The sequence below is a fragment of the Adiantum capillus-veneris genome, chromosome 6, assembly GCF_014529385.1.
Source record: "Adiantum capillus-veneris isolate H3 chromosome 6, ASM1452938v2, whole genome shotgun sequence".
NCBI lineage: Eukaryota > Viridiplantae > Streptophyta > Polypodiopsida > Polypodiales > Pteridaceae > Adiantum > Adiantum capillus-veneris.
Window position 1 is genome coordinate 107,288,856 of NC_140936.1, and position 21,519 is coordinate 107,310,374.

Genomic DNA, 21,519 nt, shown 5'->3' on the forward strand with positions numbered 1-21,519 from the left:
GGGAGGCATTCTCAAATGCGGAACCAATGGCAGAAAGAGCAAAAAAGGGCATGTTTTTCGACTATTTTTAAGGGTTGTTGTTTGATTGCAAAATTTTCTGGACTAAACCAAGTACATATGCCTTTATACAGCATGTATTTATAGGTATATGGGGCCAAACGCCGAATCAAGCCCCTAGGTGTATGTATATAAGTAGAAATAGCCATTTTTCGGGCAAAATATTGGTAAAACGGAGAAATCCGGCCATAAAAATTGCATGTGAGTGTATATAATGTTTTGCGGTGATTTTTTTGATTTATTATGATTTTTGGGGATTTTTTGAGTTTGATTTGCTATTTTCCTTTTAAGTTTGCTAATTTTCGACAGAAAAACTTAAAAAATACAAAAAGAAAAAAAATATGGGGATGATCAGTGACTATAGGACAACTATGGTACAGTGGGGGTGCAATTATGAGACTGGAGTGGAAAGCGTGATTTGGCCAGATTTTGACCGAAATGCCAAATTTCTGGTAAACAGGGCAAATGGAGTGAGTCCAAATCAGGAAATTTTTGAGCCTAAATCGCATCTCGCAAGAAGTTGGGAGCACATGTCAAATTTCATGAAAAGTAGTTCGGGGACCTCCATTATAAGAAATTTTCACCTCATTTTTAGCTCATTTTCACTATTGTCCTTTGAGAGAGAGCTTCTGCCACCTAGAGCAAGCGGAACTTCCAGTAGCTTCTACGACGTGCACGACTACCCGGCGGGCTTCAGACATGAGAGGTAGGCTCACCATCTCGAGCTTTTCGTGCATGTTTGTTGTTTTGTCGCGAAAACTAGCGTAGGGTTCACACACAAAGCGGGCAGTAGAGACCTACAAGTAGAAGCGGCCACCTAACGGCTAACCCAAAAGCAACGAGACTTCATCGGCAGCTTACCCTAGCATAGGAGACCAGTTTTGGATGTCCAAAGGCAGTAGAAAACCATCAGGAAAAACCCTAATTCCTAGAATCCCACAAGAGGCCACCAATTGGGAAATCGACGGAGAAGCGCCCAAATGCTACCAAAATTCATGAGTAGGAGCATCTCATGCTCGACAAGTCTATGTAGCCCACATGACCAAAAGGTGACCCGAAGTGGCACTAAACTTCAAAAACGGCATCATGCACACAAAGCATCAAATAGCTCTCGCGGCCAAACCGTATGTCCGTTTGCCACCAAACTTCACGAGCAGCTTTCTTAGACCATCAACAACCAAGTCCTATGGTGGTAGACCACCACAAATCATCGAAGATCTGTAAACGCAACCATGGGTGCTTCTAGAGCAACAAATTGCCAAATGAAGCTTCGGTGAAGCCAAAATTGACAAAAACCATACGGCAAGGATCCCCAAGCGATCGGGAAGCTATGGAGACCAATATCAAGAAATTTCATTGCCGAAAAGCACTCCAAAAGTCAAAAAACGGTTTGGAGGCTCTGAAATCCACATAGGGAGTTACTTTCTATCCATTTGACCTTTTTGTTGAAATTAGACTTAAAAGGGACTCATGGGGACTAAGGGCAGGCACTAGTGACAGATTCCATGAAAAAATCATCAGGAGACATCCTACGCGTAGGATGTCTCAAGGGCATTTCTGGGCACAGATCCCAACATTTCTCAGCACACACATTTTCTGAATGGCCTTTACATGCTAGCCACCAAGTTTCATCACATTTGGACCAACATTGACCTCATATGCATGAAAAAATGCAAAGTTAGGGCATAGAGGCAATAATGGGCCATAGAGCTACCAAAACTTGTCCAAATCACATGAAACTTGCACAACACCTTCATGAGCACATAGCCAACCAATCTGTGTGGTCACCTGCAAAAATTGATGAAGTAGACATCCTACGTGTAGGATGTCTATTTGACATTTTTGGCCTACAGAGAGTGTTTGTCCATTCCAGATCTAATCACATCATCTTTAAGAGCTCATATATCAAGTTTGAAGCCATTCTAATCATTTTTGACCCCCAACACCTTCAAGATACACTTTTTGAGCCCAAAAAAACACTACACAGGCTCTTACCAACATCAATTCTTGTCCAAATCAAAATCCAAGAGCATGGCCATGTTCCACATGCCAAGGACTACCCACAGAACAAATCCCAAGCCATTTTGATGAAATAGACATCCTACGCGTAGGATGTCTCCATCATATTTTTGACCTTCTATGCAAAGAGTAACATCATGGGAGCCAATACCATGGTGCAATGAGCCCATATATCAATTTTCAACCCATTTGGACATCACTTGCTACCTGTTGTGGACTTTCTACCCAATTTGTGACCTAAATCCTGAATCAGCCCAAAAATCCACTTTTTAATGCTCAAATCCAAATCCAAGCACATAGCCATGTTGTACAGGCCAAGGACCACCACCATGTCAAGTATCACCCAAATCTGATGAAAAAGACATCCTACGTGTAGGATGTCTAAATGAAAATTTTTTGCCAAAATTGCATTGTGAGCACATGCACAATTTCACAAGTTTCTTTTAAGCTTTATTTGCAATTTTCAAGTCATTTGGATAGTTAAAACTCAGTTTCTCATCTGATATGGGAAAAACACTAACTTCGGACTACTGAGTGCAACAGGATCTATGGCAGCCGCAAAGCCACCGGCAAAGAAGAAAAGGATGACCATAAAAGATTATCTAGAAGAGGTAGACCCTTCGTCATACCAGAAGGAACTCTAAAGCCAACAAGCACATGGATCCAAGAAGATTTGCTAGAGTCCAATGATCTAAAGATTTACCAAGGTGTGTTCAAAGACACCGACGAAAACGTGATAGAGCTACCAACGCTACCGCGGGAACTCAATGAGTTCGTCAGAAGCAAGATGGCAGAGTATCTGGAGAAGATTGATCTCCACAATTACTTTGAAGCGGTGCCGGCAGGTATTGACATAAAAAGAGTATGGGAATTTGTGACAACAATAAAAGAAGATGGAGTGGCCCGAGTTACAGATCTGTAGGGCAAGCCAGGCACTGAGATTCTAATCACAGAAAGAGTAGTGGCAGTTGTACTAGACCTCTCCAACAAGGGGGATAGTGTAACCAAAAGAAGAGACGAACTAAAGGTGTACACTGAAAAGAAAGCCAACTATACCTTTGAAGATATTGCCAACCCCAAAGTGGAAATCATGAGTCAGCTGTACAATCAATATTTCCATATGTGTACAAAACGGCCACAAAAGTACAGGATGCCGCTTGCAACAATTGCCACAACATTCACCTGGGCAATGCAGAAAAGCAAGCCGAAGATCATCAATTACGCAGCTTATGTACATGATAATCTGGTGAAGATGGGCAATAAGAACCCCACATACATTGTGCCGAGGGAAATCACGAAGGTGATTTATCGGGCATTGCACGCCAAGGGAAGATGGCCCGACCCTCCATCACGAAATAACTGGCTGAGGCTCAAGGAAGATAAGGAAGACGAACAGCCCAAAGCACCAAGGGTGGCAACCCGTTTGAAACGCCGGTTAGAAACCGTGCAAGAAGAGCAGCCAGAGCTGAAGAAGGGAAAGAAAGAATCTGCCCAAGTGCTAGTAAAAGAGACGAAATCACAGAAAGCGACACGTCTAGAGCGGCTGATGGAAATCTTCAGGGCAGAAAGAGCCCTCAAAGAAGATTTAGATGAGCTATGGAAGCCGTCTCTAGAAGCAATGTCGGGATCATCTCGAAGGGTGCACAGAGATAGATTCGATGATTACATTAAGAATTTTGAGATTCTTGATACCACAGCAGAGAATATCCCACATGTACCCTTTACAGAAGAGGAAGTGGAGCAAGTCCGACAGAAACTGCTAGAAGAGCAAGAGGGCCAAGAGAGAGAAAGGAAGACCAAGGCGGACAGATATTTCAAGAAAAAAAAAAGCCGACAACTCCACCGGCCAGCCCACCGCCCTCACCACCTCCTCATAGCCCTCCACAAGAAGACAAGGAGGAGCAAGACAAACCAGAAGACCAAGAAGAGTCCAAGCAAGAACAAAGCCAGGAGCAAGAACCAAAGGAAGAGCCTGAACCTAAAAGTGAGCAGCTAGAGTCAAATGAATCATACAACACATTTCTAGACTTGCTAGCTGCCGGATATACAAAAGAAGAGGTTGCCACAGTCGCATTCGACTTGGCAAGCATGGGGCCCAAAGAGCAAATGCAAAGCATACGGTTAGTAGAGCTAAAGGAGATGGCCACTGATACAGTGGACCTGCACCCGCCCACCAATAATTGGGATGTGGTGATGACAAAGCTAACCAGGCTAAGAGCACAGCCAATGGCCTCAGAAAGTGAAATGGCAACTCTCAAAGCCACTGAAGTGCAGATAAAGCTGGAAGTTGACACTTTACAAAAAGAAAGCCAAAGGCAGATAGAGAGAGAAGCAGAGCTGCAAGCCAGTCTGGAAAAGGCATTGCAAAGATGCCAAGAAATGGAAAGAGAAAATCAGGCAGCAGCTCAAAGACTGCAAGGAGCCAAAGAGGACTATAGACAACTCAGCAAGTCATTGATAGATGCGGAGAGGGAAAGGGATAACCTAACCCTACAACTTGCTGAGGAGTCCAAGGAAGTTGAGGCCATGCGAAATGCCAAAGAAAAGGCATAAATAGACCAGGAGGCTAGCCAGGATGAGGTCCTTGAGCTCAAGGACCATCTTGAAGTTAAAGATCAAACCATCTAGCGGCTACGGGTATCTCCTACCAGAGTCAAAGCTACTAGCTCGACTCACACCACTACAGAAAGCCAGATCTATGAAGAATAGATGAAAGAGCTTCAGAAAGAGCTGACTTTAGAGAAAAAGCAAAGGTTGATGATGGCAGAAGGGTCGATGGTTATGCAAACATGCATGGAAGAAGAGCAGAAAGCAATGCAAGATGAGCTAGAAATTATCAAGAGAAAGCTCGAGGAGGCGGAGAAGACAAACGCCGAGTTGAACGAAGTCCTCATGAACATGGGAGAAGAATTTGAAGCAGAGAAACGGACACTCCTAAAGCAGATAGAAGAACTGAGAGGACAGCAGGGTAGAAGAGCAGGCAGACACAGGGCCGGCAACCATGGAAGGCATAGACCTAGAGAATGTGGCAGATCCTATGGACACACCCATGCAAGAGGAAATCCTAGTAGGACCCTCTCAAGAGCCACAAGATCTGACACAGGAAGAGGAAGAGAAGCTGCACAAGGCCATAGAGGCAGAAATCAAAGAAACGGCCAAGGAAGCCCTGGAATGGGAGCAGAGGGTTTTTAAATCCATGACCATTCAGAAGATCGACGCCAGCAACCTCCGGCGTGAATGGCTACAGCCCTCTCTCCCATATCCTTTGCTAAAGTACAAAGCCGCCACCATCAACAAGAGGATCAGAGAAGAGCCGACAGTGCCACTCTACACAGCAGATATCTCCCAGCCTGAAGGGGCAAAGTTGATAGTCGACTCCAAGCCCAGGTGGAGAAAGGCATGGATGACAAAGTATCCACAGTACCTAATCCATTTGGTAGAGGCACACAAACTCATCAGAGATAACCTAAGCTTATGGCCTCTACCAAGGATACGGACGTGGAAGGCTCAGGAGATACTACAAAGAAGCCAACCCACTTGGCTGAAATATCCGAAGCTGCCAGGCTTGAAGGCAGGCGAGAGAATTAGTGTTCAATACATGGTAAAAATCCTAACAGGAGCCATCAAATTGTTCACTGGCTCGCCTGACCTTTCTTGCATCATGATGAGGAAGATATGCAAAACCCTTTTGGCAGTCTTCGAGACGTTCAAACCGGGCCAAGTGACAGACAGTATCTTCTTCTTTCAAGATACTTACAGATGTGCATATGATCTGTCTGGTCAGCCTTCCAAGGAGGTGATACATGCATTGTATCAAAGGATAATGTTTCTGCCATCCTATCACCTCCAGGCCTTTGATGAAGCGTTCTACACCGGCTTCTTCACCATCAACACTGATATATTCGACCCAACACTGCTGGATTTACATGCAAGATACGAGTCGCTGCTGAAGATGCGCAAAACCATAAGATGAAGAAGCAGCTCGACAGCCATGTCGGGGACAACATGAGCAAGGAGGGGGGGAGTGTTAGAAGCTGGACTACGAAAACTGACTACTCGGCAAATTATCATTTTTTGTAATTATTCATTTATTGAGAAAACTCGACATTTCACCTTGTAAATATTGGGGCTTATAGAAGTTTCCAGATTGTATCCCACTTTTGACATTTAGATTGAGTAGATGGCTGCTGGATTTACATGCAAGATATGAGTCGCTGCTCAAGATGCGCAAAACCATAAGATGAAGAAGCAGCTCAACAACCATGTTGGGGGCGACATGAGCAAGGAGGGGGGGAGTGTTAGAAGCTCGACACACCCTACGAAAACTGACTACTCGGCAGATTATCATTTTTTGTAATTATTCATTTATTGAGAAAACTCGACATTTCACCTTGTAAATATTGGGGCTTACAGAAGTTTCCAGATTGTATCCCAGTTTTGACATTTAGATTGAGTAGATGGTTGATTTGGAATTTTAGGGTTTGAGAACTGTAAGGTATTTATACCACTTTTTGACCTTAATGAACGACCTTTTGTCATTTTTTAAAAAGTTTTGAAGTTTGTGAGTGAGCGTAATGTGTACGAGAGAGAGTGTCAGCTTCATCTTGACGCTACGTGTGCAGCGGTGCTCGGAATCAAGTGCGGAGAAGTGCAGCGTGTTGACCCCGACGAGAGCTACGTGCTGATACCTACATTGCGCGCATACGGTCCGGTTTTGCGAGCTCCATCTACGAGCTTCATCTGGTGATTCGGTGAGCATACGTTGTCCGATTTTGCATTGCAATATATCCACGCATTCACATTGAGTAGAGCTACACATTAGGCACTTTAGATTTCGAAAAAAAAGACCTGCAAATTTCGGCCAGATATCCTACGTGATTTTGCACCGGGTGTTTTGGGTTGGGGTTTTGGTTCATAGACCTTAAAGAGAGCAACCTATTTGTGTTAGTAGGGTCTCCTTCAAGTTCTGTGGTGTTTCGAGATTGTTTGATGGGTGTCGGCGCTAGAAAGTGTTGTAGGAAGTTTCCTCTTATGCAATCTTGAAGGCTGTGACTTAGACATTGGGTAGAGACCTCTGGAGGAATTAGTTCGGAGTCGGTCGAGTGTAGGTTGACACCCTATGCTTGCTTCCACGCGCCTGCGGATCGAGCTTCGTCCTTAGCTGACAAATCTTGTTAGGTGAGTTCTCGTTGTGCTAACGTCCGTCGCGGCCTATCCGTCCAACAGGCACCCATCCTTTTGGTTCTTTATCTAGTGACTGTGTTGCTGGCAGAGCTGATTCTTTTGGGGTTGCTGAGCAAAGACTACCACCTGTTGTTCTTGTGCATGCTGAATTTTGATTGCATCCGCATTCCAATCTATCTGTACATTGTACTCTTTTTTCCAAGGTTGTCTCAACAACATGGGGTGTTGTGTGCTTTCATCCGCGACCACATAAAACTTGTGTGGATAAATATATTGATGTACTTGTACATTCAATATAATCCATCCCAATGTTTTTAATGAATGTGATGTACTACTTTCCAGCTCTTGTGGAGTAGGATGTAGTTGACCTTTGAGCTTGAGTTGTTTGTATAATCCGTAAGAGATCAAATTTGCTTGAGCTCCAGAATCAAGCAATGCCGTCGATTCAACTTGATTGCTACCCACTTTGACTGCAATTATTGGCTCCACTGTGTCTTCATCCAACTTCGTTAGTCGAATGGCATTGATTCACAATGGTGCTCCACTTTGTTGTTGTTGTTGTTGTTGTTGTGAAATCAAACTCTAGAAATATAATAAACCAGCGTACAATTCTCCCAGCATTGCATGGTTTATTTACCAGATACAAAAGACCTTGATGATCTGTGAAGAAAACAAAGTTGTTTGCGAGCAAATAATGCCAAAATATCTTTACAGCATAAATCATTCCTAACCCCTCTCTTTCGGTGGTTGTGTAGTTCTTTTTTGCACTGTTTAACTATCGGCTTGCATAACAAACTGGGAAATCCATTGTTCCGTCTCCAGGTTGAGCCAGAATACTCCCTATGGCATATGCAGAAGCATCAATGTGAACATGGAATATCTTTTCCAATCTGGTGCCTTAAGTACCAGTGCTGATACAAGGTTTTCCTTCAGCTTTTGGAATGAAGTTTCACGCTCCTCAGCCTAGTCGAAACTGACTAACAAACGATACAGAGCTTGTGCGATGACTGCATACATATATATATGAATCTTTGATAATATCCGCAGTGTCCCATGAAGGATTGCACTTGTTTACTATGACTTTGATTTTGTCTAGGTCAGTGGTTATGCCATTTCTTGAGACAATGTGTCCTAAGATGCGGCCTTTCCTAACCATAAAAATGCACTTTTCCGGGTTAAGACAGATTCGATATGTTCTCCACTTCTCAAATACCTTTTGTAAATGGTCTATATGTTCTTCTCGTAGAAGAGAGTGTACACAAAGATCATCCATGTATATTTCTAAGAATATTCTCAGGTATTCTTTGAATGCATGCGTCATTAACCTTTGAAAGGTAGCTGGTGCATTAGTTAGGCCAAAAGGCATAACTCTATACGCATATATTCCCCATTCTGTGGCAAATGCTGTTTTGTGTTTATCCTCTATTCCAATTGCCAGTTGGTTATATCCTGAAAACCCATCTAGAAAAGAATAAGCCCGTTTCCCGGCTACCCTCTCAAGTACATGTTCTGTGATCGACAAGGGATAAGTATCTCTTATGGTGGCTGCATTTACCTTTTTGAGGTTTACACACACTCGCAGCTTTCAGTTCTTTTTGGGGACAACCACAATGGGTGACACCCAATCTGTATGCTCGATTTCGTAGATGAATTCCGCATCCATTAGCTTGTCAATCTCTTCTTTGATTCATTTAGCAAATGTGTCATTATATATATAAGGACGCTGTTTGCTAGGTTTGGCATCTGATTTCAAAGGAATCGTATGTTGGCATATCGATGGATCAACTCCTTTGAGGTCTTTGTAGGACCATGCAAACACATCTTTATACGTCTTGAGAAGCTGTGTTAGCAGTTCTTCTTCTTCAATCTCTAAATCAGTTGCGATATAGACCGGTTGAGGCTCTTCACCTGGTTCATCAAGGTCTATCCGTTTTGCATTCTTCGGCCCATCGTAAGATTCTTGGTTTATCCTTTCCCTGACTGGTGGTGTCATTATGATTTTTCAGTCATGGATGGTGAATTTTCGATAGTGTGATGGTACATTCATGTTTCCTTTTTCTGACTCCTCCTTACCATCACTTTCTCCCTCAGTAGTCCATACCTCTCGTAAAGACCGTTTTAGTTCTTGGTATTTCTTTTTACGCTCCAATTTGGTCCACTCTAGGTCTTTTGTTGTGTCTTGTTTTGATTTTTGAGATTGATTCTGTTTCTATTTTAGCTTTCCGTACTTGTTTTATTTCCTCTCGTGTTCTTTTCCTTCGCACTCTCGAGAATCTTCCTGATATTTGATCTTTTACACAATCCTCTGCTTTGACAAGCATTAGATAGTGAGTTTTATCTTTTATCCTGGGCATCAGGTTCTCTCTCGCTTTGTTTTCTGCTCGTTTTCTCCTATAGAGTTCCTGGCGTCTAGGGTGCTGATTGGCAAAATCATAAAACTTGATATTCGTTGTTTTCTCCCCACGCTCGCTTGAGCTGTCCGAACACTCGTTATCTGCATCGTTATTCACCTCCAGATGCTCAGAGGAGTTATAAAACTCTTCTTGTTCTGGTGGTTCTACATTCTCATCCCCTCCTGGTATAAGACATACCATGTAGTAGGGTAGCACATCATAGCCATCCTTATCACAAAATTTTGTCGTTGGGTTGTAATGGTACAGACATCCAATGTTGCTAGTATGTGTTCCCATTCCAGAGGTTTCAAGGCATCTTCAGGAAAAGGTTTCGGAATATAATCCTTGTCCTCAATCGCTCTTTCTAAGACGCATTCGTCTCTTTTTAAGACCTCATCGAACCTTCACTGGAGTGTTCTTTGATGATATTATCATCTACTCTAATTCATTAGAGGAACACAAGCAACACCTCCAGGTAATATTTCAAGTTTTAAGAGAGAATAAACTTTATGTTAATCGAAAGAAAAGTGAATTTTTCTTGCAAGAGATTCAATATTTAGGTCACATTATCTCTCAAGATGGAATCCAAATGGATCCATCCAAGTTAGAGGTAATAAAAGGATGGCCTAAACCAAGGAATCTTCATGAACTAAGAAGCTTTATAGGTATGTGTGCATACTATAGACGCTTCATAGAAAAGTTCTCACAAATTGCGGGACCATTACATGACCTAACAAAGAAAAATGTTAGGTATACGTGGTCTGCTAAGGAGAACAATGCTTTCGAAAAGCTTAAAGAAAAGCTTATCTCTCAACCTGTGCTTACACTACCGGATCTCTCAAAACCATTTGAGGTCCAATGTGATGCTTGTGGTGATTGCCTTGGGGCTGTTTTGCTCCAAGAAGGGCACGCCATAGGCGATGAGAGTCGAAGGCTCGACCCTGTTGAGCAAGCTCTAGGCATATACGAAAAAGAACTCCTTGCAGTTCTACATGCCTTAGACTCATGGAAGCACTATTTATTGGGGACTCCTTTCATTCTGCGAACGGATCACCAAAGTCTTAAGTACTTCATGACGCAGACCAAGCTCTCCGACAAACAAATGAGGTGGGCAAATTTCCTTTCGCAATTTCATTTTCATATTGCTCACATTGCTGGCAAGCATAATCAAGTAGCCGATGCACTCTCAAGACGACCGAGAGTGAATGCGGTTTCCATAGCAACTCACAATGATCTATCTTCAATGATAGATGAGTATGCTATTGATCCCGATTTTAGAGATCTGATTTCAGCCCTTGCATTAGGGAAGAAAGAAGAACCATTTACTTTACAAGATGGTTATCTTCTCTATGGCAATAGACTATGCGTTACTAACTCACTACGTGAGAAAGTAATGTATGAATCTCATGCTCCCCCATATGCGGGGCATAGAGGGATTCAGTCTACCCTAAAGGGAATTGAAACATATTTCTATTGGCCTACCATGAAAGTGAACATACATGAGTATGTTTCCAAATGTGTGGTATGTCAAAAGACAAAATTTGATAGAGGGAAGCAACTTGGATTGCTTCAACCCTTGCCAATCCCTAATTCACCGTGGGAGAGCATATCCATGGATTTTATCTTTGGATTGCCTAAGTCTATCCATGGGAATACGGGAATATGGACGATAGTAGACAGGTTCAGTAAACAAGCTCATTTTATACCTGTCAAAAAGACTATCAAAGCCCATCAAATGGCAACCCTCTTCATTTCGCAAATTTTCAAGTACCATGGCTTGCCAATGTCCATAGTGTCGGATAGAGATCCTAGAATGACCAGTAATTTCTGGAAGAGTCTCTTTGAGAATTTAGGAACAAGGCTAAACTTCTCTTCGGCCTATCATCCACAAACTGATGGCCAAAGTGAAATAGCTAACCTAACTATTCTCGATCTACTAAAAGCCTATGTAACGGAAGTAGATCAAAGATCCCAATGGGAGAAGTACTTACCCTTAGTAGAGTATGCTTACAATAACACTGTACATACTTCTACAGGAAAAGCACCTTTCGAGGTAATTGAGGGAAGATCAAAAAGTCCCTTGCTACTTAAGGTACATGGGAAGATCTTCGCTGCAGATGAGTATAGCCGAGACCTACAAGAATCTTTCCAAAAGATTAAGGATGCTATCTCTATCTCACAGCAAAGGCAAAAGGCTGCTGCTGACAAGCACAGAAGAGCCCAAGCCTTTAAAGAAAACGATTGGGTCTTGTTAAAATTTCCCAAGGCTCGATTAAGGCACACGACGGGCAAGAATCCTACGGGCCACCAAAAGTACTATGCTAAACTAGCAAAAAGGTACTATGGTCCCTTCCAGATTCTTAGGCCAATCAATGAGATGGCCTATCAACTTAAGTTGCCCAATCATTGGCTCATACACAATGCTTTTCATGTGAGCCTTTTGAAGCCTTACAAAGGAGAGCCACCTCAAGAACCAACTATTGAAGACCCACCGGAGATCGAGGACCACGAGGAGGTGCTGCAGCCCGAGTCCATTCTCCGACATGAAGACAAGGTATTAAGAGGCGGTAAGACTATCCGACGATATCTTATTAAGTTTAAGAATTATCCTTTTGAAGATGCTAGATGGATGCAAGGCATACAATTAAAGGATAACCTAAACCTTGTCAATGCTTACAATGCTTCCCAAGAGTAAGCAAATGTACAAAATGTTAAAAATGAACAAAAATTTTTGTCTTATAAGACTTTCTTTTTCTTTATTTGTGCACAAAAATGAAGTAGTATGCATGCTTAGATCAAGTTTGCGGAGACGACGTCTCCCGAACACCAAGTAGAGCTTGTCACTCTACTATGGAAGACTGATAGGACTAATGTGCAGACATGCTTGCGGCAGCCTCAGGCTCTCAAGCGCCAAATGGACTAGTCATCCATTATGGAATGATGTCGTAGGGTAACATAGGGATCCTCTACCCGCTAAGAAAAGGACTCATGCATATGCTTTATCTTCTCTACACCATAGTCGAGGACGACTATGATTTCAAGAGAGAGGTAATGTCATAATAATCAATATCTAATTCTCCTAAATGATTTTCTCATATTAAACTGATCATTTAATGTGGGGAAGTGCCAAGGGAGAAAAAGCTAGAATATTGGTTAAGTTAGCAGACCGGCCACAGTAGGGATCCAAAGGAGGGAAAATAGGGATCCAAAGGGGGGGCCATCTGCAAAAGAGCCATGTGAAACAATGGGCTAAAAAGACCCTAAGGTTCAGCCCATTAAGACTTCCAAAATGCTAAGGTTCCAAAATTCAAAGGTTGTGTCCAAAGGTCAACCTTAGGGAAAATTGGATGCTTAGTGTGTGCCCAAAAAGTCTTTCTGCATCCCTACATGGGAGGGGGCGAGCCCCAAAGCTAGGGGATGAGAGAGAAAACCACACACACACACACAGGCTCCCTTTACACAAAGGGAATGAGGGACACATGTCAGCTCCCTAGGCCAGATGCCCACAAGGTGTGCCCAATTCCTATTGGAAGACCCTTGAAGTGGACCAATGAGAATTAAGCTAGAGTAAATCTAGTTTAATTAATTTAAAAACATTTAATAAAAGAAACCAATAAGAATTAAGTGTCCTAGAAGACTATTGGGCAGTCTCCCAAGGGGTCCAATGAGCATTCAGAAGCCCCATGGCTTGCCTGATTCCTATTGGCCAGGAGGCAAAGGGGTCCAATGAGAGTTTAGTTTAATTATTTAATTATCTAAAGCTCTCACAAAAGGGGAAAGGGGGACACATGTCAGAAGGCTATCACTTATGCTGCTTAATTCCTATTGGCTTGACCTGGGGAGGTCCAATGAGGAAAAAGCCAGCCTAACTTAGCAGCTAGGGCTCGCCCAAGAGAGAGGGGGGCTGATTTTTGCTTGGCATTCACTCTCACACTCTCACACTTGACCATGTGTGAAGGGAAAAATACTCTATCTCCTCCCAAGCTTTAATGGAGAGCTCATCACCTACTCCAAGCTTGTGAGATAGAAGCCTACATCAACACTCTCTTGGCATGTGGATGCAAATCCAACCAAGAGCCAAGCTTCAATGCATGCTCATCTTCTCTACCAAGCTAATTACTAAGCTAAGCTATGCTAATATGAGTGATTATGTGAGGAGATGTACTTCTTTCTCGTAAGGTACTTCTTTTTCCTCTCAATCTACTCTCATACCCTGCTAGCTCTCACCATCTTCGAAGGTGTGTGAGGTCTTGGGTCTGAGAACGGGGATAATTCAAGTTGTGTTTGATTAAGTGTTTTGCTTGGTGTATGAAGCTTCCATCTTCATTGCACTAGCTAGTCTTGAAGGAACACAAAGAATTGTATTGTACAATGTCTCTCTTGATGGGAGAAACCATAATACAAAGCCTTTTGGAGGGGGGACCGGCTCCATGCAAATCCGGTCCTCAACTGTTGTCAATAGCTTAATTGCTCTCTCTCTTTTGAAAGTATTGTCGATGCTATCTAACTAGGTGTTATGCTTTTTGTTGCTCTCTCCACCCAAGCACTCTTGTAATTCTCATTAGGAATCTATTCTAATGAAATGCCCACTATGTTCATGCTAAATTCCGCTACACATAAGATTTTAGGCCATTAAATGTTACATATAACCTCAGTCAAATTTTCTCTTCCCTAAGCCCCAGGAGACATCCTACTGTAGGATGTCTCCTGCTCTGTTTTGCCTGATTTTTGCACTATGGATTCCCCTTAATTTGTTGAGTCCACAGCTATTTTTACTTTTTGATTTGGACACCTATAAGCTGGTCAATGGATCAAAAATCTATTCCAGCAGCCTGATGTTGGTCTGACCAGTCAAATCAACTCCAATTTGGACCAAAATTGACTAGGAGGCTTTCCTTAGGCTATACAACACCCTACTATGCCTACAGTCAGTTTCTGGCTTCAATTTCTTGCTAAAGACATCCTACGCGTAGCATGTCTTTTTGCTCAAAATGGCTTCAAATGCAAAGCATAGACTCCCCTTGAGGTGCTTAACACTTTGGTATGCTCAAAGCTGGATTTGGAGTGCCAGATCACCCAAAACACATCATACACGTAGAATGTCTTTTTGGCATGTTTGACCCCATACTTGACCCACAACTTCCCCTTGATGTCAGCAACTCAATGGTATGCTTAGACTTTGGTTTGGATTTCAAAAGACCCCAATTTTAGTTGTTCTAGCCTTTTTCAGTCAAAAGTGCTAAAGTGTGCTTAGAACCCAATTTTCTCACCCAAATGAGATGAAACCTCTCTCAGTCACTCAGTATATCATGCAGATCATGCTTATGTAGCCATCCTATGGTTTTGGTCTTAAAATAATACCTTGGCACAATTTGGGTAAGATTTCTGGCAATTTCTGTCTATCTGGCCTTATCCTGTCAACATATGGTCAAATTTCCACTTTCCAGGTGAAAATACGGTAAACCCTACCTTCTAAACACACTGGTCAACTCAAAATTTCAAAATTCTTACCAGATTATCATGTAGACATCCTACGCGTAGGATGTCTGTTGGCTTAAAATGTGATTTTTTCCTGACAAAAATGCTCCTGATGCTCTGCAGCTCTATCAGAAACACTCACAGCAACTTTTAAACTTCACTGCAGCTTTCAAACACTCTTTTGCGTCTTTTACAACCTTGTGATGAACCTAACAAGCAAGTATACATGCATGAAGTGCTCTAGATCATAAATCATGATGTCCTACTTACCCTACTCCTACTCATCATGTGAAATGGTGATAATAGTGTTTTGGTTGCTTCCTGGCCTCTCTGGACTCTCAAGCTCTCCTTTCACCGCTTCTACCACTCCAACTACTACTTATCAACTCAACTAATACCTAAAACTATCTCAGTCTACCTAAGTCGAAGGATCTAGGCCAGACACACGCTCCCTAGACTCCCTCTAAGACCTAGAGAGTCCTCCACCCTCTAATCCTATCTAAATGTAAAACGAGACTCTTGGCAAGCCAAAGAATCCCTATCCTCAAGGACTAGTCTTGGTCACCTACCTAGGGTTTTTGTCCCCGGCAGCGGCGCCAATGTTGGACGGATACGCCGCGACGGACGTCAGCACAGCGAGAACTCACCTAACAAGATTTGTCAGCTAAGGACGAAGCTCGACCCGCAGGCGCGTGGAAGCAAGCATAGGGTGTCAATCTACACTCGACCGACTCTCGACTAATTCTTTTAGAGGTCTCTACCCAATGTCTAAGCTACAGCCTTCAGGAGTGCATAAGAGGAGATTTCCTACAATGCTTTCTAGAGCCGAACACCCATCAAACGGTCTCGAAACGCCACAAAACTTGAAGGAGACCCTACTAACACCAATAGGTCGCTCTCCCTAAGGTCTATGAACCAAAATCCCAACCCAAAACACCCGGTGCAAAATCACGTAGGATGTCTGGCCGAAATTTGCAGGTCATCGTTTCCAAAAACTAAAGTGCCTAATGTGTAGCTCTACTCAATGCGAACGCGTGGATATGCTGCAATGCAAAAACGGACAACGTATGCTCACCGAATCACCAGATGAAGCTCATAGGTCGAGCTCGCAAAATCGGACCGTACGCGCGCAATGTAGGTATTGGCGCGTAGCTCTCATCAGGGGCAACATGCTGCACTTCTCCGCACTCGATCCCGACCACCTATGCGCGTGTAGCGTCAAGATGAAACTCTCTCTCTCTCTCTCTCTCTCTCTCTCTCTCTCTCTTACACAGTACGCTCACTCACAAAGACAAAAACTTTTTAAAAATGACAAAAGGTTTTTTCATTAAGGTCAAAAAGTGGTATAAATACCTTACAATCTCAAACCCTAATGTTCCAATTCTACCATCTACTCAATCTAAATGTCAAAACTGGGATACAATCTGGAAACTTCTGTAAGCCCCAATATTTACAAAGGTGAAATGTCGGGTTTTTTCAATAAATGAATAATTACAAAAAATAATAATCCGTCGAGCAGTCATTTTCTGTAGGGTGTGTCCAACTTCTAACATATAGACATCATAATCCTTGTCACATTGTTTACAAAAGGACAGCTTGCACCACTTGAAATGCACAGCTTGGGCAAGTGCAAGAGTAGCCTTGTTATAGGAAACTAGAGAGACACTTTAATAGAACCATCTTAGAATCTTATAAAAAATTGTAATCATAAATTTTGGAGTGTGTAAATTGTTTTGTTAAGTGAAGACATGCTCCTCAAGACTAACTCAAAATTATTTATTGTGTAGGCACCATTTAATTTGGCCATAAAGTCTCCGTATAACAAGCACTATAAGAAAAAAGAACTAATTTTACATTGTAGAAACAATCCCAAGAGACCCAAGAAATATAAAGCACAAGTGTTGAACTTAAAAGAATGGTATTCCAAACTTTGCTCCTAGTATATGAAGCCTTGGCTTTTAAATATTCATACAACAATAGCTCACAGGCCAATGGCTTGAATGTAGATAGTTTAGAATCTTCTAGAAGAATAACATTTTTAATGTTTGAGTGATGTAACTAGTAAGTGTTGAGCTCAAAGGTTGGTTTTTAAGATCTAGGTCAAAACAATTTGGCTTCCAGATCTTCATATAGGAAGAGCTCACAAACAAGACGAGAAAATTTAAGAGTTCATAGAAAAAGAGTTCACAGACTAGATCCTTATAATAAGATTATAAATCAAGGTGTAGTACTGAAGGTTTTGATTGCAACAAAAGTTTTCTAGCTAGGCATCTTTGCATCATTGGCTACTTGTTTAGGAGTACTTTCAATCTTACCATTATGGTGCTAGATTCTTTGCTATTCTGCTATCAGATTCTTTTATATATGTGTTGTGTAGTACCAATGCCATACTCAATTGGTTCTTCCACAACTATCCAATTTCAAATATTCCCACACACAAGTATCAACCCCTTTCCTCAAGGTTTCCAAGGTCAAAAATATATGAGGATTGTGCTAAATTTGGTAAAATCATTATCTACCGTATCAAGCTCAAAATTGAAGATTGTGTAGAGTTGTGCGGACAATCTTTCATCTCTCAATGACATACCGAGTGAAAAACTCTTCTTCCAAATTTATGGGACCAAAATGGTTAAGGAAAACACGAAACTTCCCAAAATATCGCTCAAAATTTAAAAGTTCTCAAAATACTCTTTATCAATTTCAATGCATTGCTCCAAAGTTTGTGTCTTTCTGATAGTAGAGATCCATCCTTAAGTGTCATATTTATATAAATTGTCTACTCATAATAATCCATTTTAGCTTGAGAGTCCACAACTCCATCCAAAGCCATAGTTTTGTCATTTTCGGTTGAGGGATGACTCATCTTTTTATCAAGAGCTAGAAATTTTTAAGGAATCTTTTTGGGAAATTTTGGAAAAATACAAGGGGTATTGTGAGAATGTTTGGAATTTAAGGGGTGTTTCATGAATTTTCCTTTGCAATAAGTCTCCAAACATTAGAAAAATATGTTTCCATTGGGCTTCTTGCAATCAGTCTCATAATTTTGTCATCTGAGTTTTTGACTCCGTGCATCGTTGATAGCTCGCAATCCATCTGCGTGCACGCAGACGGACTGTGAGCTCTTTTCCTACCCAATCTTCAATTTTTTAGGGTATTTTGGTTACTTTTTTGATAGAAAATCGACAAAATCAGAGGAAATGTGAGACTCCCCTACAAAATGTCAATATTTTAAGGCTATTTTGGTAACTTTTCTGAGAGCAAATTGATAGTCGTGTCAATGAGAGGAAAAGTGAGATCCTTAGCAGAGCTCGCAGACCGTCCGTGCGCGCGGACGAATTGTGAGCTCTTGAACATGCTAGCAGCTAGAGCAGACATTGTAGATAGCTGTTGGCAGGGTGGTGATGCTAGCAACTAGAGGCCGGGTAGCTACTCCCGTTACACTTAGCGCAGGGATTGACAGGCAGCAGAAAACGTCATTGAGCCAGTAAGAGGGTGACAAGCAGGCGTGTGTGATCGCACAACGAAGACGGGAGGGCTGTCAGAAAGAGGAGGAGGAGGGCTGACAGCAGCATGAGTCAGGCTACACAGGTTTCCTTCGAGCAGCAGGGGAAAGAGGTAGTGGTGGTGCAGGGGCGGACGAGGGTAGGGGGGACGTCAACTAAGGCATCAGAGAGCCGCCGAGCAGGGCAGAGAGAAAAGTACCTTCGTAAGCAGATTGCGGAGAGACATGATGAGGTGGAAGAGCCTTGAAGGTGAGCAGGAGACAGAGGCCAGGTGACGGCTTTTGCAGATTTTGCAGTGCTAAAGAGGAAGTTGACGAGTCATTTTTGGCAAGGCATGGGCTGAGCAGTTGGTGCCGTACAGATGAGGAGACCAAGGCTCCTGCTACACGGCATGATGGCGAGGTGATAAACGGGGGGAGCTGACGTTGTCGACAACACAAACCCCACCCACATCCTCTGGAGATGTGATTCCCTATGCATGCCCATTACCTCGCTGCTTATATCGGCTGCAGAACATGATCCCACAAACCCCACCCCCATCCTCTGCAGATGTGATTCTCTATGCATGGACATGCAAAGACATGCTACATCGTTCATCAAGGAGCGCGCGCGTTCAAAAAGCTGGAATCAACACCCAAACACCTAACACATGCACAAGTTCATACAAGTACAGGCCTAGCACTGCAAGTTCATACAAAGAGTGCAGGATTTTATATGGCACATGCGGTTTTTTGTCTTGTGTGTGTGTGTGTGTGTGTGTGTGTGTGTGTGCCCGCGCACGCGCGCTTTCATGCAAACACATCCAAAAGAAAATCAATGTCCTAACAACTTTGCACATCGTTGAATGCAGATGGACGTTGAGGTCAAAAATACCAGACGCTGAATGCAGATGGACGTAGAGATCAATCTCGACTTTGCAGATCGCTGAATGCAATGGACCAACATCTCTTCGCAGTCTAGAAAAACAGGATTCAAAAGAATTAGTGTTGTGGATGACATGTGCATGTGCAGGATGGATTTGCGAGGGATGATGCACCAATAGCAGTGTTTCCGAGCATTGTGGGGAGGCCAAGACATGCCAGTATAATGGTCGGCATGGGGCAAAAGGATGCTTATGTGGGGGATGCGGCACAATCCAAGAGAGGTATTCTGACACTCAAGTACCCAATTTACCATGGCATTGTCACAAACTGGGATGCTATGAAAAAATTGTGGCACCACGCTTTCTTTAATGAGCTAAGAGTAGCACCGGAGGAGCACCCTATCCTCCTCACAGAAGCTCCCCTTAATCTAAAGGTGAATCGTGAGAAGATGACACAAATCATGTTCGAGACTTTCTACGTTCGGCCATGTATGTTGCAATCCAGGTAGTCTTTTCTCTCTATGCGAGAAGACGTACTACAAGTAATCGCTCTCTCCCAATTTCCTCCATGGTTTTAGCATACAAACATGAATCAAATGTTAATTTCAAAAATAAGATTGTTGCACTGGCTTCTAATGCATATGGCATTACCATTTACTGAATGTTCTATATGAGTAACCAGGAATTGTGCTGGACTCTGGAGACGGGGTGACCCACGCAGTGCCCATCTATGAAGGGTATGCCTCTACACACTTTCTTCTGAAATACATGTCTCCACACACACACACACACACACACACACACACACACACACACACAAAGATCTATGTAAATGCATGTCCATCCATCCAGCTATGCCCTTCCTCATGCAATCCTGCGGCTGGACTTGGCGGGAAGGGACCTAACAAACGTACTGATGAAGATATTGACAAAGAGAGGCTACTCCTTGACAACAACGACAGCAGAACGGGAGATCTTGCGGGACATGAAGGAGAAGCTGGCGTATGTAGTCCTTGACTACGAGCAAGAGTTGACTCCGATTGAGGTCAAAAGTACCAGACGTGCCCATTACACTTGTTGCTTATAACGGATACAAAACATGCATACATGGACTGATTTTGGATGATTGCAGTGGCTTCTGTAGTCTTCTTCTCTCAAAGTGCGGCCATATTTAATGAAGGTCTTTCATGTACATTAGAAATGCAGGGTGCGATACTACTAACACTTTCTGCATCAATCCTTTCATTACATCCTGCAACACCTTGTTCTTAGTCGTGCCCGTTAATTACCATCTCAAAAAGAATTGGCGGTGGTCATTAATAGCTATGCAAATACGTCCTCGACAAGACAAACGTGAAAATTGAAGCTTAAAACCATGGAGGCTGTCCTTTCACAATGTTGGCGATCATATCATTGTCATTGGCAAGAAAGGTCTCTAAGAGCGATGCTTTTCAAAGTCTTTGAGCATGTTGGATGCTTGTTATATGTAGTCCATGTTTTGAGTTGGTTGATGCGTTTGTGAGGTGCTTATTACAGATATTCTAAGGCTGTGCCAGTGGGGAGCTACAAGAGTTTAGTGTACATTCTCTTCTGGGGGTGAGAGGATGTGGTAGTAGGGAGCGGCCTTCCTAGTGTGGAGAAGCACACTTGATCATCACCTCTTCAAAACTATTCTCATCATCATCACCATGTGTGTGATCCATGGACCATGTGGTTTTGTTATTGTTATGAGTGCTTTGTGCATGAGAAGACTTGGGCAGCTCTAAGGTTTAAAGGAATCCATGTCCATGTCGTAGTTGTGCACAAAATTTTAACTGGAAGTACATATAGCACAATGGTATCTATAGAGTGGGTGATGGCAAAGCTATTGTGTGCCCCAAAATCAAAGTTGGCTCGTTAAGTTTCAAGAGGAAATAATTGCACTAGTACAATGGGGGTAGAAATTGGAAGAATCCCATTTTAATAGCCTGGCATACCTGCAAGCATTTGTTAAAAAAGTTTTGAGGCTACACCCACAAATGCC

At 42.6% G+C, this 21,519-nt stretch overlaps 1 protein-coding gene across 1 annotated transcript; it reads left to right on the forward strand.

Moving 5' to 3' along the window:
• Positions 1-18,701: 18,701 nt before the first annotated feature.
• On the forward strand, positions 18,702-20,583 carry LOC147456043 (actin-3-like). Its single transcript, XM_086515384.1, has 6 exons — positions 18,702-18,773; positions 18,884-19,036; positions 19,646-19,930; positions 20,002-20,038; positions 20,179-20,233; positions 20,349-20,583. The coding sequence occupies exons 1-6, from the start codon at positions 18,702-18,704 to the stop codon at positions 20,581-20,583; spliced, it is 837 nt and encodes a 278-aa protein (XP_086371510.1).
• Positions 20,584-21,519: the final 936 nt, after the last annotated feature.

What these genes read in the sequence shown, in the direction of transcription:
- LOC147456043 (XM_086515384.1), top strand. Translation starts at nt 18,702, where the DNA reads ATGAGTCAGGCTACACAGGTTTCCTTCGAGCAGCAGGGGAAAGAGGTA. An exon ending in TGGTGCAGGGGCGGACGAGG is followed by an intron (nt 18,774 to 18,883) that starts GTAGGGGGGACG and finishes AGAGCCTTGAAG; the next exon opens with GTGAGCAGGAGACAGAGGCC. An exon ending in CTACACGGCATGATGGCGAG is followed by an intron (nt 19,037 to 19,645) that starts GTGATAAACGGG and finishes GTGCATGTGCAG; the next exon opens with GATGGATTTGCGAGGGATGA.